The sequence below is a fragment of the Felis catus genome, chromosome D1 (genome assembly GCF_018350175.1).
Source record: "Felis catus isolate Fca126 chromosome D1, F.catus_Fca126_mat1.0, whole genome shotgun sequence".
NCBI classification, from domain to species: domain Eukaryota; kingdom Metazoa; phylum Chordata; class Mammalia; order Carnivora; family Felidae; genus Felis; species Felis catus.
Window position 1 is genome coordinate 107,730,080 of NC_058377.1, and position 15,685 is coordinate 107,745,764.

The 15,685-nt window shown below is 57.6% G+C and overlaps 1 protein-coding gene across 4 annotated transcripts; it reads right to left on the minus strand.

Moving 5' to 3' along the window:
- Positions 1-264: 264 nt before the first annotated feature.
- On the minus strand, positions 265-15,574 carry RASGRP2 (RAS guanyl releasing protein 2). Of its 4 annotated transcripts, none has more exons than XM_023240010.2 (17): positions 15,430-15,574; positions 13,404-13,544; positions 12,642-12,744; positions 12,072-12,134; positions 11,595-11,726; positions 10,669-10,819; positions 10,309-10,482; positions 10,017-10,133; positions 8,406-8,687; positions 6,971-7,048; positions 6,651-6,773; positions 6,204-6,319; positions 2,857-2,998; positions 2,552-2,588; positions 2,012-2,188; positions 636-700; positions 265-489 (listed from the first exon to the last, which is right to left on the minus strand). In XM_023240010.2, exons 2-16 carry the CDS (start codon positions 13,474-13,476, stop codon positions 642-644), a joined length of 1,827 nt encoding a protein of 608 aa, XP_023095778.1. In that variant the 5' UTR covers positions 13,477-13,544; positions 15,430-15,574; the 3' UTR covers positions 265-489; positions 636-641. The 4 variants fall into 4 exon arrangements, with proteins under 4 accessions (XP_023095778.1, XP_044895448.1, XP_023095776.1 ...); XM_045039513.1 differs by lacking the exon at positions 15,430-15,574 and adding an exon at positions 13,768-14,501; XM_023240008.2 differs by lacking the exon at positions 15,430-15,574 and adding an exon at positions 13,209-13,252.
- Positions 15,575-15,685: the final 111 nt, after the last annotated feature.

The following is a 15,685-nucleotide window of genomic DNA, read 5'->3' on the forward strand; positions in this document are numbered from 1 at the left end:
GAAGCCGTAGCATCAAGTCTGAGACACGCCCCCCCCCCACCTGCCCCTGCCAAGATTCTGGATTATTATGTCTCAAGGTTTCTAGGTTCTAAAGTTCTATCCCCCAGTTCTACTCCCCCTAAGATTCCCAACACTTGAGATTCCAGATCTCCCAAGGTCCTCTGACTACAAAGTTCTGGATGCTAAGATTCTAGCCCCTGTCCTTTCGGTACCCACCTCCCCCCCCCCCCCCCCGCCCCGTGAAGATTCTAGGCTCTGATGGGCTGGGTTAATTACATGGGCCTTTTTATTCCATCTGGAAAATACAAATATTCACAAGAATCTGTACAACCTTAGGGACGCCAGCCCCGGCCCAACCCTCAGCTGCATGCCACCCTCACCCCCCACCCCACCCCCCCAGCCCCAGCCTGCTGCCCCAGCACCCCAGGCTTCCTGCTGTGGTCCAAGTCTTTCCTCCAAGACAGGCCTGAGTGTTTGATCCAGTCACAGCTGGGAAGGAAAACAACAACACAGGTTGTCAGGGAAAAAGTAAGAGTCCACCCGGCCTGGGCCATGCGGACAGAGCGCCTGTTTCCTTGATCCTCCCCTCCCCCCATGTCCCCAGCCCGCAGCCACGCAGGCTGCCCAGGACTCACCATCAATTACAAGTGGATGTCAAATACGCCATCCTCCACGGCCTGCACCTCCTCCTCTCTGATCTCTGCAGGGAAGTGGGCGGGGGTCGCGGGAACAGCTCCTGGGTCCCTGTGCCTTCAGCAGCCCTTCCCCCACTCACAGCAGGCACCTTACCCCATCCCGGAAGCAGACCCATCCACCAAAAATCAATTCACTGAGTGACCAGTCGGCCCTCCCGTTTTTTTGAGCCTCTTCTAAGTTTTCATTCCACCGCGGCTTTTTCACAGCCACGTAGTTGTCGGTGCAGTTTGCTTCAAATGTCAATTTTGTGTGTGTTTCACATTTTAGACCCCAGCACTTCGGAAGGCTCCATGCAAACGGCTTCACTTTTTCTATTTTTGAGGACTGATGCCTGGTGCCTGCCTCTATTTTTGAGGACGTAGGCCAGTTCAAATGGCTGTGGTCAACTGCCTCCGACCCCAGTTTAACACGGTGGTTCAGAGTGTTCTCAGCAAAATAAATCATTTGGGGAACCGTCATTCAAGCACACTGCGCTAGAACCACAGGAGACCCCCCAAGACAGCCGCCAAAGATTTCCAGGGCAAGGGACATTTCTCAGAATGGTCTCCAGAGCAGACAAAAAGGGACAGGCAAAAAGGCAAATGGCTCACAGGATTCTCTCTCCAATACATCGTCAATCCCCCTAACAAAATAAGAGTGTGACTGGATTTTTGTTTGTTTGTTTTTAAAGTAAGCTTTATGCCCAACGTGGGGCTTGAACTCACTACCCTGAGCAAGAGGCACATATTCTGCTGCCTGAGCCAGCCAGGCACCCCTGTGACTGGAATCTTGAAGCCTCTTTCACTTTTACTCTTTTTTTTTCTTTTTTTAATGTTTATTTTATTTATTTATTTATTTATTTAATTTTTTTATTTTATTTTATTTTATTTTATTTTATTTTATTTTATTTTATTTTATTTATTTTTGAGGGAGACCCAGAGCATGAGCAGGGCAGAAAAAGAGGGAGACACAGAATCCGAAGCAGGCTCCAGGCTCCGAGCTGTCCGCCCAGAGCCCGACACGGGGCTCGAACTCACAGACAGCGATATCATGCCCTGAATGGAAGTCAGACGCTTAACTGCATAACCCATTGAGCCGCCCAGGCGCCCTCACTCTAACTCTTTATGTATTATTCGTTTCTCTCAGCTTCAGAAGGTCAAGGTTTCCTGAGCCACCTTCTGGCCCCCTTACCTTTTCGATCCTTCATTATCACCCCACCAACATCACAGAATTACGAACTCCAGATAGCTCTCCCTCCTGGATAGGTTAATACTTTGCCACAATGGCCCTGCCTCCCTCCCCTCACAGGACAGCGCAGGAGGAGACCCCCACTTACCTGGAGGCCGGGAGCCTCGCCTACCTGGGCGGGGCAGGGAGAAGCTGAAGGCCCGGTGATGGGTGTGTGTGGGCGAGGGCGAGGGCGCAGGCCCCTCCAGACTCACGCTCTGGGCCCGGCGCCGGCACTCAACGGACAGACGGTCTCTACATTGCTTGTGGCAGTTCACACCGCAGGCTGGGAGAGGCAGATGGGGAGCCCAGCCAGGGCCCTGGGTCAGAACGCTCTCCGGCCCCTTCCCCAGGCCTGCACCTCTCCCCAGTTTCCTGTGCTCCTGAGCAGCTGCCCCACCAAAATAAGACCCTCCTTCCAAAGTGCTTCATCCTGCTCGCCAATCCACACCCTCCGCCAAGTCCTCGGTGCCCGGGCAGCTGTCTCACCAAAATAAAAGCCCACTTAAAGGCTACCCCCTTCAATATAATCAGCACGCCCCTCTGGCTCCAGGGTACCTCACTCCTCCTCGGTTGCCCCGCCAAAATTAGAATCCCCGCCCAGAGAGTAGCTCTTCCCCCCAAAATTCAGCCCTCCGGCCCTGCTCACCTCGGCATTTGAGGCCCTGCTTGTAGATGCCCAGGATCTGAAATAGAGGAGGGGGCTGTGCTGGGGGAGACGGCTTGAGAGGTAATGATTTCACCTCTTCTTTCTCAAGGGCAGGGACTGGGACTGACCCACTCTGGGGCTTTAGAGCCCCTCAGGCCAACGCAGGCGCAGAACGGCCAGAGAGGCAGGCGGAATTAACAAGGTTCGCCTCTGCTGCGAGGCCTCCAGCAGGGGCGGGGCCGGAGGGTGGGCGGGGCGAGCGGAGGGGCCAGGGCTGGAGGGGTGTGGCTTGGTGGGGGTCTCACCAGGGCCTTGCAGTGGCGGCAGGCAACGGGGCGCAAGGAGTTGCTCTCGTGGAAGTTGTGCACGAAGCCCATGCGGCCGCCCAGCACCGAGCTGGAGCGCAGGAAGTAGGACACCATTTCCTCCCTGCTGATGCAGCCATCCCTGCGGGGGGGCGGGGTGGGAGAGGGAGCGCCTCAGGTCGGGGCCCTCCCCCCGGGACCAGCCACCCACCAGCCTAACCCATCCCACTGGGAACTTCCCTACCAAGGAAAAGATCCTCACCCAACTCCCGGTTTTAGATTTCCTGGTGCCGGAAAGAGAGGCCTAGACTTGGGAGCCAGGCAGAAGCGCCAGCCGCTACTACTTGTGTGGTCTTGGGCAAGTCACTTCCCCTGGGTTTCCTTCCCAGAGAAATGAGGATCATAACTCCTGCCGGGGTCACTTCACAGCGTTGGCATGTAAACTAACTAGAATTTCCCACGAGATTATCAGCCTTTGTTTCCCAAAGTGAGCTCTTTGGAACACCCGTTGGGAGCCCTGAGATTCAAGAGACTTCTGCTGCTGAGCTCTGGGACCAGGCGAGATTGGGAAAAGCCGCCTGCATCGGACTCGCATGCGGGCGAGTGCTGGAAAGACACTTGCAATCAGGATTCCCCACATAACCCAGGGTTCCCACAGAACCCTTTTCTCACCTATTAACATCTTTCAGGAAGGGAGCACGTGCTCTGGAGACAGACCTCCGTTCAAATTCTGGCTTGGCTACTTCCTGGCTGTGTGACCTTTGGGCTCATTAATCTCCCTGTGCCTCAGTTTCTTCTTCTATAAACGGGGACAGTGGTGATTCCTGCCCCTCGTGGGTTTGTGTGAGGACTGAATGAGGGCACATGAAGCGTTTATAACAGTGTCTGTGTAGTTGGTAGGTCCTGGGCCACGCGGAGCTATTTCTGTCAGTGTTCATCCTTGTTGGAAACTCCTGGCTATTATTATATCTGGGGCTCCATGATGTGGTCCAGGTGATCCTTCAATTCAGTGGGGCATTGGGACAGCTGGCCATTTAGAAAAAAATATATACATCACCCTAGATTCTTACCGCATGCTGCGCCTGGACACTAACATTCTCACTGAACTGAGACCACTGATGTAAAAACCAAAATCATGGAAGTATCTGGAAAGGTGTAAGAGGACACCTTTGGAATTTCAAGGAGATGAGGGCCTTTCTAGACATAACACAAATCCAAGAAGTCATAAAGGAAAAGACGGACATATTGAACACGCGACACTTTTTAAAAATTTTATATGGAAACGGACAACATAAACAACAGACTAGAAGAAAATATTTGCAAACACATTCGACAGCAAAGAGTTAACATCCATTAACAGAGATTCTGAAAATCAATGAGAAAAAAAAGACCCACAAACCCAGTGGAATAATGGACAAAGAATATGAACAAGCAATTAACAGAAGGAATATAAGGGACCAATAAACATATGAAAAGAGATCCTACCCCCGCTAATATTAACGAGATTCAAATTTAACCAAGACACCATTTGCCAATTAGACTGACAAAATTGTAAAGCTTATTATAGCGTCCAGTGTTGGCAAGGAAGTTGGGAGATGGGCACTCACTCACTGCTGATGGGGGTGCAGGCTGGCACAACCTTGCCTGAGGTCACTTTGGCAGGCTCTCTCCTAATTTAGAATGTGCATATCTTTTGATCCAATTTATCCCACTTCTAGGAATTTTACCTACAGAAATAGTGGCCTGGGTGCATTGGTACAAAGATGTTCACAGCAGCATGGCATATTTTAACAGCGGAAAACTGGGGACAGTCTACATGTCTGTCATGATAATGACAGCGGGACACTCTACAGCTATTCTAAAGAATGAGGTCGTTCTGCATGAAGCTGGTGTGGAAAGATGTCCGTGATAGAGGGTTACGTGGAAAACAAAAACAAAAGCAAAAAAGCGAGATGTGCAGTTCCATCAAGAAAGTGATAATAAATAAATAAACAAACAAACAAACCCACCACCACCACCACCACCAACAACAACAACAAAAAACCCTGCAAACCCTGCTGCTACAAATACAAATACTAGATCCCGGTTAAAATATACCAAAATTTGCTTTAAATGCATAGGTGAGTTTGTGGGAAAGAAATGGGCATCCTCACATTCCAGAAACAGACAGCGAGCGTCAAGCTGAGGCAGGGAGTTGGGACCGAGGCTGAGGCTGCCCTAGGAGGGGGTTGCTGGTCTCCCTAGTGAGCCAGGTGCTGGATTTTGGTGCCCAGATGGGCTGGGCACAAGGCTTGGGGTGTGCAGGAGGTGGGAAGTCAAGGCTGAGACCCCCACGCGAAGCTGTATCTAAGGTCTCCAAGAGCGAGCGGCACCCTCACTAAAAGTGTGACCTGGAAGAAATCCACCCACCAACCCAGGGACATAACCTAGAATTCTGTCTCAGTTCTGGGAGCAGAAACAAAGCAACTGTAACCAGCCCCGTGGGCAGAGCTAGATTTATACCACAATCCTATTTGTCCATGGAACAGGCACAAACAAAATCTGTAGCAATTTGCACATGCAGGGAGGGGGGAAAAAAAAAAAGACTGGAAGGACACACTGTTGCCAAGCCAGTGGCATTGCAAACATGTTACTAATAATATAGCCTCTTCTGATGGGAAAAGATGGGAGGAGGAACGTAACTTTGGCGTCTCACTTCGTACGCTTTCTCCACTGTAAATCTGTTTTACTACCTGGATTTCTTTTTTTACCATGGGGCTCCGCAATATGGAAAAAAAAAAAAAAGCCCAGATTTTTGAAATATGAATAGCATTAAAAATATAAGTCGACCTGAGATGGGGCTGTAAATTGCGACTGGAGTTTTTTGTCTGCTCAGCAAAACAGGGATATGAACATGGTTGCCGGGGGCATGTTTAACCTACTTCAGGGAATCAGCTGTTTGTCCAAATTGTCAGTATGTGAATTGTTGATAAGCAAGTGGGTGCTGCTAATTACAGGCCTTTCTTTTCTATTCATTAAAACAGGCTACCCAGGAGTTGAACTTGCCCACACTTTTTGCCAGCTGTGAGCTCCACAGATAAAGCGGCATGTATGTAGCAACAGTCCCCAGGCCACAGTCTTTGCAAGATTCAGGTGGGCCCCCCCCCATCTGTCTGAATGAGTGGGGTAACCCTGTGCTGCCACAGCTGGAAGCCTCCCCCTCCAGTACGAGCCCCTCCCCACATTGGTGGCTTCCTCGGCCGCGATCATCTCTGGTTCAGTGGCCTCCTCTTGCACAGGAGGAAGCTGAAACCCCGGGGGGGAAGTGAGCCTGCCTTCCCTCTCCCCCAGCCCCCAGCCCTCCTCACTGGTTCTGGTCGAGGTCCCCAAAGGCGCTGAGGTAAGGGAAGTTCCCACGGATGATCTGGAACTCTTCCTGTGAGATGTGGCCGTCCCCATCGACGTCAAAGTTCCGGAACACAGACTGAAGTGCACGGAGGGACACGCGGGGGACGGGAGGACAGGAGAACGACACAGGCGTCAGTCCCGTCCTGTCCACAGGCCCCGTCCACGTTATGAAGGGTGCTCAGGCGTGGGCGCCTCTGCAGCTCCCCTTTCTCTCTCCCTTTACCGTACCCCCCCCAACCCCACCCACTGGCTCCGCCCCTTGCCTGCTGGAGCCTGAGCCCTGGCCCTGGAACGAGGCGCCAGTGTGGCTCCGAGGGTGGTGGCCAGGCAAAATCGTTCTCGATGGGCCGCCCGGGACCTGTCCCCCGACCCCTCAGGTCGCAGGGCTGGCTGCCACAGAGTCTCACCTCCACCATCTTCTCGATGTGTTCCACTAGGAGTGCTTGATCTAGCCTGGGTTTGGCGGCTGAGGTCCACTCATCCAGCACCGGGGGCCGGGGAGGTGGGGTGCAGCTTGTGGGGCTGGTTGGCTGTGGGGATGGTCAGGCCTGAGTGAAGGCCGGAGGTGAGGGAGTCCAGGGGCGGGGGGGGGGGGGGCAGGCAGGGAAAGCCCTGGGGAGAAGGGAGCCCGCCCAACAAGCTGGACAGGTGAGGTAGCCTCTGTCCTGGGATTTTCAGGAAGGGCAGAGGTGGGGGAGAGTGGGGAGGCAGGGATTCCCTGTCTCACCGAGGACTTCGAGCGCGGCTCCCGCTGCAGGGACAGCTGGTAGAGTTCATCCTCCGTCTGATACTGATCCAGAGACACCTAAAACACACAGGTCTGATCACACCCCCTGCCCCTGCTGCCCTCAGGAGCCCGCTGTCCAGAGCCCAGGGTCATAGGTCCACTTAGAGGCCATGGCTCAGCCTGGAACCCAGCCCAGAAGCTAGACTCGGGACAGAGGCCACCTTAGAACACACCCCAGTGACCACACACCAGCCTAGCGCACAGAGCAGACCCCGCAGCTTGGCCCCAAATCTTGGGCACAACGCGCCTCCAAGAATCCAGCCAAGAATCCAGGTCAGAACACAACCAAGAGCTCTGAAATTAAGCCCCGACCTAGAACCCAACCCCACATCAAGAATCCAGCTCAGATTTCAATCCTGATCCCAGCCCAGAGGCTAGAAACCGTTAAGGATTCACTCTAAACCCAAAACTCCAGGGGCGCCTGGGTGGCTCAGTCGGTTAAGTGTCTGACTTCGGCTCGGGTCATGATCTCACAGTCCGTGAGTTCGAGCCCCGCCTCGGGCTCTGTGCTGACTGCTCAGAGCCTGGAGCCTGTTTCGGGTTCTGTGTCTCCCTCTCTCTCTGATCCTCCCCTGTTCATGCTCTGTCTCTCTCTGTCTCAAAAATAAATAAACGTTAGGGGCGCCTGGGTGGCTCAGTCGGTTAAGCGTCCGACTTCGGCTCAGGTCAAGATCTCGCGGTATGTGAGTTCGAGCCCCGCGTCAGGCTCTGTGCTGACTGCTCGGAGCCTGGAGCCTGTTTCAGATTCTGTGTCTCCCTCTCTCTCTGACCCTCTCCCGTTTATGCTCTGTCTCTCTCTGTCTCAAAAATAAATAAATGTTAAAAAAAATTTTTTTTAATTTAAAACAAACAAATAAATAAATAAATAAATAAACGTTAAAAAAAATTTTTTTTAAACCCAAAACTCCAGCCTCGGCTCAGTGTCTAGAACCTAGTCTAGATCTCGACTAGAACCTAACTCCCATCCTCGACCCCCACACCGAGTGCAAGGCCAAGCCCAGACGTTTCCTAAGAGCTCAAGGCCATGTTTAGAAACCACCCCTGACCCCAGACGTCAGAGCTGAGCCCCAAGCCTTGAACACAACCCACTGCCGGGAACCCAACCCAGGACCCAGGCCTAGCTTCAAGCCCGGCACAGAAAGTCCACATGCCAGCCTCGAAATCAGACCTGAGTCCACAGCCCCTTTCAGAGGCTGGAACTCATCTCGGTGTCCACTCCAGACCCTGGACCCCAGGGCTGGATCTCAGTTCCTTGATCAGAACCTAGGATACCAGGCCAAGCCCGCAGCCTGGCGTGAACCCGAGACCAGAGGTGGTTGTCCACGCTGGTGCCCAGCCCCCCCCCCCCAGCGTCCCTGTTCCCAAGCCCCCTCACCGTGAGTAGGCTCAGCAGATCTGGGTTGGCCTGCACTGGTGGCCGAAGGCTGGTCACCATGGCCAGCTCCTCCAGGATGCTGAAGAGCTGTTTCATCTTGGCCCCATTAAGTCGGGTCCGGGCGGGGTCCAGCCAGTCAGGCAGTGCCAGCTGCAGGGCCACCAGGTCCTTGAGGTGCACGCCCAGGATGGGAAAGCGGAAGCCCACGCAGGCTGCCAGCCGGCGTCTGTAGTTGCCATAGTTCCCTGTGGCTGTCACCAGTTCCGTGAGACCTTCCCAGAGCTGGGGCGGGGCGTGGTGGGTGGGGGCAAAAAGCAAAGAATCACACACACGTTAAGCACATCACTGGCTCAACTACGCCTCCCCCGCCGAGCCCTGGAAACGTGGGAGAGGATGAGGAGGCAGAGATGGGTGAAAGGTTAAAAAATCCTCCCTCACTGTCCCCCAGCACTGTCTCCCTTAGCCCCTGGGGGTCAGAGTTTATAGGTCAGGAGTCCAAGGGAACGCCCACTGACAGACACCCCACCTCCACACCAGCCCTGGGCACAGACTATCCCTAACATTTAACAGAAGAAACTGAGGCTCGGGGCGGCAGACAGAACAGGACAAAGATCCAGAAGAAACGTCCTCAGCTGTGTCCTTTGTAACCGCCCACACTGGGAAGACCCCCAAATGTTCCACAGTAGACACATAACTTGCAGTCGACTTACAATAAAATATCACACGGCAATGGAAACGAACGAGTAACAGAACGTTAGGAGGAAAGAAGCAAGACATAAAATAACACACAACATGATCCCATTCATAGGAAATTCAGAAACAGGCAACAAAACTCCCACGTTATTTTGAGATTCATGCAACGTGGCATGGTAAAGCTGTAAAGAAAGCAGGGCCGTCATTGCAAAAGTCATGACGTTGGTTACCTCTGATTGGGCGGGGGGCGGGGGGGGGGTGGGGAGTTACGGTCTAAGGTGCTGGAAGCTTCGATTTCTTGACCTGGGTGCTAAGTTACGCAGGCATTTTCTTTCTAATTTTTCTTTAACCTCTACATACATACGCTTTATATATTTCGCTCTAGGTACGTCACCCAATATGTTAAAATAAATAAATAAAAGGGGGCGCCTGGGGGGGCTCAGGTGCTTAGCGTCCAACTCTCGGGTTTCAGCTCAGGTCGTGATCTCACGGTTCAGGGGATCGAGCCCCACATCGGGCACCGCAGTCACAGCGCGGAGCCTGCTTGGGATTCTCTCCCAATCCCTCTGCCCCTCCCCCGCTCACACTTGCTCTCTCAAAATAAATAAATAACTTAAAAAAGAAAGAAACAAAGAAAGGGAAAGAGAGAGAGAGAGAGAAAGAAAGAAAAGGAGAGGAAAAAAACACAAACTTTGGGGTCAGGCAGACCGGTAAGCCCCCACTCTGCCACTCGGGTCGTGTAACCTGTGAAAAGCATGGAACCCCTCCAAGCCTCAGTTTCTGCATCTGTCAGATGGGGACAGGAGTGCCCAGCCCGCGACGCTACTAGGAGTTGTCAGTGAGGCCAGACCTGGGAAAGGGCTAGCCCGGGGCTCGACCAGGCTGTTCCCCTGACCCACCCACCCCAGTCCCAGGCACCTTGACCGTCTCAGGGCTAACATGACTGTGGGTCTCCTTGAGGCGCGAGATGGAACTGTGGCTCAGGCCTCCGACCACTGCCATTAGCGTGTTGAAGTTCTGCAGCTGCAGGAGCTTCTGGGGGGCAAAGGAGGAGGGGCGTAGGTAGTCAGTCACTGAAGAGGCCCAGAACTTGGCCCAGCTTTTCTGGCGAGGAGGCAGTGGGTTGGTGGAAAGGAAGGACTCCGCCGATGGGCACCTGGGAGGCTGGCGGGGGGGGGGGGGGGGGCGGGGGGGGGGGAGCGACGGGCACCTCTGCCACGTGGACGAAGTGTGTGATGACCAGGGCCCGCTGAGGGGCTGTGGGCTTGCTGAGGATCATGAGTTGCACCCACTGCGACACACTGTTGAAGAGGGAGATGAATCGCTCCAGGACGGGGTTGTCCACGGTGCAGCCGTGAGTCACAAAACTGTGATAGTCCTGGAACTGGGGGGTGGGAGTGGCCTCAGCCCCTCCGGGCCCCTCCCCTCACAGATGACCACGCCTCACCCTCCAGCTACTGAAACCCCCAACCCACCCTGTGACCCTGCCGACCCCAGGGACCCCCGTTCCTCCTGGGACTCCTCCCCAACCCAAACTCTACCCCTGACCGCATGCCCTCCGGGGCCGCACCAGGATCTTGCAGAAGGAGCGATACTCCAAGTAGGTGAGATGCTCCGCCAGCTCCATGGGCTCCAGGTGGTCGAACAACAGGGACATCTTTCGCTTTTTCTGTCCTACGGGGTTCCGCTGGGTCACCTGCCGCTTCCACTTGTAGGTGGGGCTGGGGGGGGGAGGGGGGCGGGGGCAGTGAGCCCTTTTGCTGGAGATGCCCCATCCCTTGTGGCCCCACACTCGTGCGCAGGCACCACTCAGGCCGACTGAGGACCCACACAGTCTGTGGCACCCGTGCTGGCCACTGATGTCCCCTGCATCAGTCCTCCTGCAAACTCCCCCTCGTCATGCACTCAGGCACTGTGCCGGGCAACTGGGGGTACAGAGAGGAGCAAGACACAGTTCCTTCCCTTGGAGAGCTCACAGTCTACTGAGGGAGACAGACACAGAAACAGACAATCACCAAACTGCGCGGCGCGTCTACAGGTCTTTGCACAGAGGGGTTGGCACAAAGTGCAGGCCACGGGAGGGAATGGCAAATTCTGCCCAGGAAGGCCTCCGAGCCCTCAGCGCCCGGACACGGTCCACACCTGAGCTGAGTCTTGACAACACAGAGAGGCAGGCAAGGGGGGCCCGTATGAGCAGAACAGTCATGGCGCAAAGGATGCAGGGCAGGGAATGACGAGTGGACCCGTACAGCGGTCGCATGGCGTGCACGGGGTGGGAGTGGGCTGTGGAAGATGATGCAGGAATGCCAAGCCGCCTGGACACCACCAAAGGCTTTGATCCCCAGCCGAGACATGGTGAAGGCGACAGGGGGGCATAGGTTTTTCCAGCAAGAGAGTAACATGACCCTCACTCATTCAATTCAACAAACATTTGTTAAGTACAGATGGTGTAGGACGCGGAGCGCCCTCCCCAGCCCTCAAGCTCGCCCCACGCACACACTCTCGATGTCAATGAGGCTGCTGTGCCGCCGGTTCCCTTCTTGGTCTAACAGAGCCTTCAGCTCCTTGATCTGCTCAGCGAGCTCAGGGTTCAAGTCAAACTCTGCTGGGAATGCCGAGATCCAGTACCTGGCGGAAGTTCTGAGTCACCCAAGGCAGCCCTCCCCCCACCGCCCCCTGGGATTGTAGTTCCCCAAAGAGGGGGGAAGAGCCCTACACTGTGGCTCCCTCCCCCACCCACACCCCCCCCCCCGCCCCGTTCATTCCTTCCCCACCCCCACGGGGCAGATCAGAAAACCCAGGCCCAGACCAGGAAGAGGCAAGCCTGTGACAGCCGGCCCACCATGGACAGAGCCCGGGTTCAAACCCACATGACCAACTCCCAGAACGTGTTCTTTCCACTCCTTCAGGCCAGTCTGAAGCCTGAGAGAAGGGAGCGAGAAGAGGGGACAGCGTCGCAAAAGGAAGGCTCACCTGACCAGGTGGCATGTTTTCACCTGCAGCGAATTGGAGTTGTCCTTCCGGGATTGTTGGTAGGTGAAGGAGAGTTAAGGGAAACGAGGATGGAGACTAATTCTAGAAAGGGAGGCAGGAGATGGGTCCCGGCTTCTGGAGGGAGACTGTGGGAGGGGCCTGGTCCTAGGAGAGATGCTGGGGGCGGGACCTGGGGTGGGGCCTGTAGGAAAGGGGCTGAAGGGGGGGTGAGGGGCGAGTTTGGGGAGGGTGCACAGCTAGGAACGGGGCTAGGTTCTAAGGGGTGGCTGAGGAGGCCGGGAAGGAGGCCGGAGGAGGGACTTGGGCTGGGAGTAGGGACAGGTCCTAGGCTGTAGAGAGCCCAGGTTGAGGAGGGGCGGGGGCGGGGCCTGACTCGAGGGGCGGGAAGGGGCGGAGCCTCGGCCCTGGAGCAAGGTTGCGCCAAGCCTGGATTCTAGGGCTTATAAGGGGCCCATGCTCTAGGAGCGGAGCCCATTCTTGGCCTGGGCTGGGCGGCCTGGCTCCCCCAAGCAGGACTGCAGGGCCCACGGCGAGGCCCGCGAAGGATATATGTGGAGCAGTTTTGCCGCCAGCTGCGAAGAAGGGATGTACCAAGGGTGCATCATGAGGAACATGCGCACCAGCTGCGGGTCTCGCACCTTCCCGGAGTCATCTAACTCCGAGGGGTCAGAGAGAAGCGGGGTGACCCTTCGTCCCGTAGCTGTGGTCCCTAAAGCCTACCCCACAGCCCGCCGGATATGTGGCCCCCCGCCCATCACCTGCTTTGCCAGGACTGTGAATCCTGTAGGCAGATTAGAAAGAAAAGGTAGGGGGGGCGAGGGATAAGGCAGGATCTGAGGAACCGGAGGAGGGAAGCGTCTGATCCGGGCCCATCGTCCCGAGGGGAGCCAGCTGGGGCGGAAGAAGCCTGGGTTCCCCGGGGTCAAGAATCCAGAGGCCATTTCCTGAGTGCTTGGGGGAAAGGGCACCCCCTCACCAGATAAGCCGCCCCCCACCAGCCGGAAACAGCTCCCAGGCCAGAGATAGACAGTTCCTCCGGATCCTCCGGGGAGACAGATAACGCTCCGCATGTTCCAGAGTCTGGGGACCCCGTCCCTCCCTTCAATGCCGGCATACCAGGGAAGGGAAACATTTTATCTTTCCGAAGCGTGTGGATCTCTCTACCGAGCAATGAAGAGAAGGCTTTCGTTAAAAAGGTGGCAGGATGCGGAACTGGGTGGGTCCAGGCCAGGGGTCTGCCCGGGGAGGCAGGGACCCCGTTTCAGGCTCGGAGCTGGGCTCAGGCTGGGCGTGCCCTCCCGTGCCACTCACCGAAGGCTTCGATGCAGCCGCGGAGCAGCTCCTCCACCGTGCAGCCCTTGTCCAGGTCTAGGGTGCCCGCCATGGCCGCCGGCGCGGGGAGGCTGGGCCAAGCTGCACTCCGAAGCCTCCCAAGGGGCTCCGACCGGACCCCTGTCCCGGGAGAGGCAGAGAGGGAGTCTGCGGAGGCGCCGGCGGGGGGTGGGGGGGGGGTTGCGAGTCGCGGGGCGGGCAGGAACGGGGCGGGGCGGGCACGCCCCCTGCTGGGCAGGGGCGGAGTCGTGCGCCGCGGCCACTCCCGGGGTTAAACGGTCTGGCCCGGGATGGTGCAACCCACCAGTTGGGAAACCGACCGGCCGCGAGGCTTCCGGCTCACCCTTGGAGTCGCGGGAAGGCCGAGGGGCTCCCCGGGGATGGGGACGAGCCAGGACACTCCGGGAACTGGTTTGTGCCCCAACCCCTCGTAGGCCCTCTTCTCGCGTCCTCTCCCCGGAGGCACCTGCAGCACCCCGCAGCTCGGCTCTACGCCCCTCCCGCTTCCCTCCCTCCACAGCCTCCCTTCCCCCGCAGGGTTATTTTGGGAACCCAGAGCCTGAGGGGACCTCGGAGGAATTTCTCCCTGGGATGGGAGGGAGGGAGGAACCCAGGCGTCCTGCCCGCATCGCCCCCTCCCGGGCTCCCGGGAGGGGAGGCGGGGCTGTGGCAACCCCCAGGGGCCTGCCCTTGGGGAGGCGAGCTAGAGTGCAGAACATTCCTGGGGCGGGGTGGGGGTGGGGGGAGCCCGCTGCCGCCCCGGAGGCGTCAGCGGGAAGCCTGAGCCTGGGAACCACGCGCTCCCAAGCCACCTCCTCCGTGAAGGCCCCAGGGGTCCGGGTTCAGCCCTTCCGCAGACCATCTTCCTCCCCAGCCCGAGCTCCGGACCCAGGCCCCATACTACACAGTCGAACTGTGAGCTCACTCACAGGCAGGCCACATTCGAACACACAGAGCAGGGCGCCCAGAAGGGGGCGCCAGCGTCCTGAGGGGTGGAGAATGCCGGTACGTCTCCACCAGCAACTCCAGTCACACGCGGGGTGATACACACCCATGCAGGGACACACGCTCATTCTATACCTGAGGCCAGAGGCCCACATTGGGGTGAAAGACCCCTCCCCCCCCCCCATACACACACACTTGGGCCTCAGGCACTTGCCTCCCAGCCTCTGTCTCATACACACAATGGCACTCACACCCCGTGCACACCTGCAGGAAGGATCCCTCGGGCACACATACCCAGCTTTCTAGCCCAGAATGCAAACCCGTTGATGGGGCCAGTTCTGGACTTGCAGCTCGCTCGAGCCAGGCCAGCCTGGAGTCCCGCGGCCACGGAGGCTCTGAAATCGCACACGTGCGCACACGCACACGCGCACGCACACACACACACACACACACACAAGACAGTGCACCTACACGCATGTACAATCCCACACATGCACACACACCCCATGGGCGTGCACACACGCCCCCATTTCCTCCGCAGTCCAGAAACCAGCTCTGCGGCCGCAGCGCCCTGACACCCCTCATCCCCGGACGCTGGCAGAGCCTGGTCCCCCCCCCCCCCGGTAAAGGTACCCCGTCCCCCTCCCCTGCACAAACTCGCGGGGGCTGGAGGGGGCTCCTCCACCGAGTTCTCTGGCTGACTTTTCCTAGGAGCCACCCAGAGCCAGCCCCGTCTAGCTCTGTCGCCTCCTCGCTGTGTGACCTTGAGAGTCACTTGGCCTCTCGGAGCCTCAATTTTCTCATCTGTCAAATGGGGGGTCCGCGAGAGAAGGTCCCGCTGAGACGTGGCTGGGAAGGGCCGGAGGCGCCGCGGATGCCGCCCCCTCCCGCCGGTCGTCCAGGGCGTTTCAGCTCTCTCCCACCTACCCGGGACCGGGGCCGCAGACTCCGCTCCCACCAATCCACCCGCTGCCCCCGGCCCGCCTGCGCCGCCCCGGGGTGGGCCCCTGGGGGCCAGGCCCTCCTCTGCCTGGCGCCTCGCCCGCTGTCGCTCACTCACTCTTGGGACCCGCGCGGCACGGAGCCCGCACCCGGCCGGGCCGGCGCCACCTCCGTGCGCTCCCGCCCGCCGGCCTCGCTGCGGCTGCAGCTCCCGCCCGCTCTCGGCGCCGCGGCCCCGCTTCCCGCCGCCCCGCCCCCGCGCCGCGGCCGCCCCCTCCCCTCCCCACCCCTCCCGCCCCTGCGCGGGGCTCCGCACCGCCGGCTGCGCCTCCCCCACCGGGGGCTCCCTCTCGCCCCGCACGCGGCCGTCCCTG

Bases quoted from the DNA above. Each gene is read 5' to 3' on its own strand.
- RASGRP2 (XM_023240009.2), bottom strand. From the start codon at position 13,162: ATGCGGAGCGTTATCTGTCTCCCCGGAGGATCCGGAGGAACTGTCTAT. The intron at 12,135-12,641 runs ATATCCTTCGCG...ACTCTCCTTCAC, and splicing joins GCGGCAAAACTGCTCCACAT to CTACCAACAATCCCGGAAGG. The intron at 10,820-11,594 runs GTGCGTGGGGCG...TCCCCCCCCCAG, and splicing joins CTCATTGACATCGAGAGTGT to CCCCACCTACAAGTGGAAGC.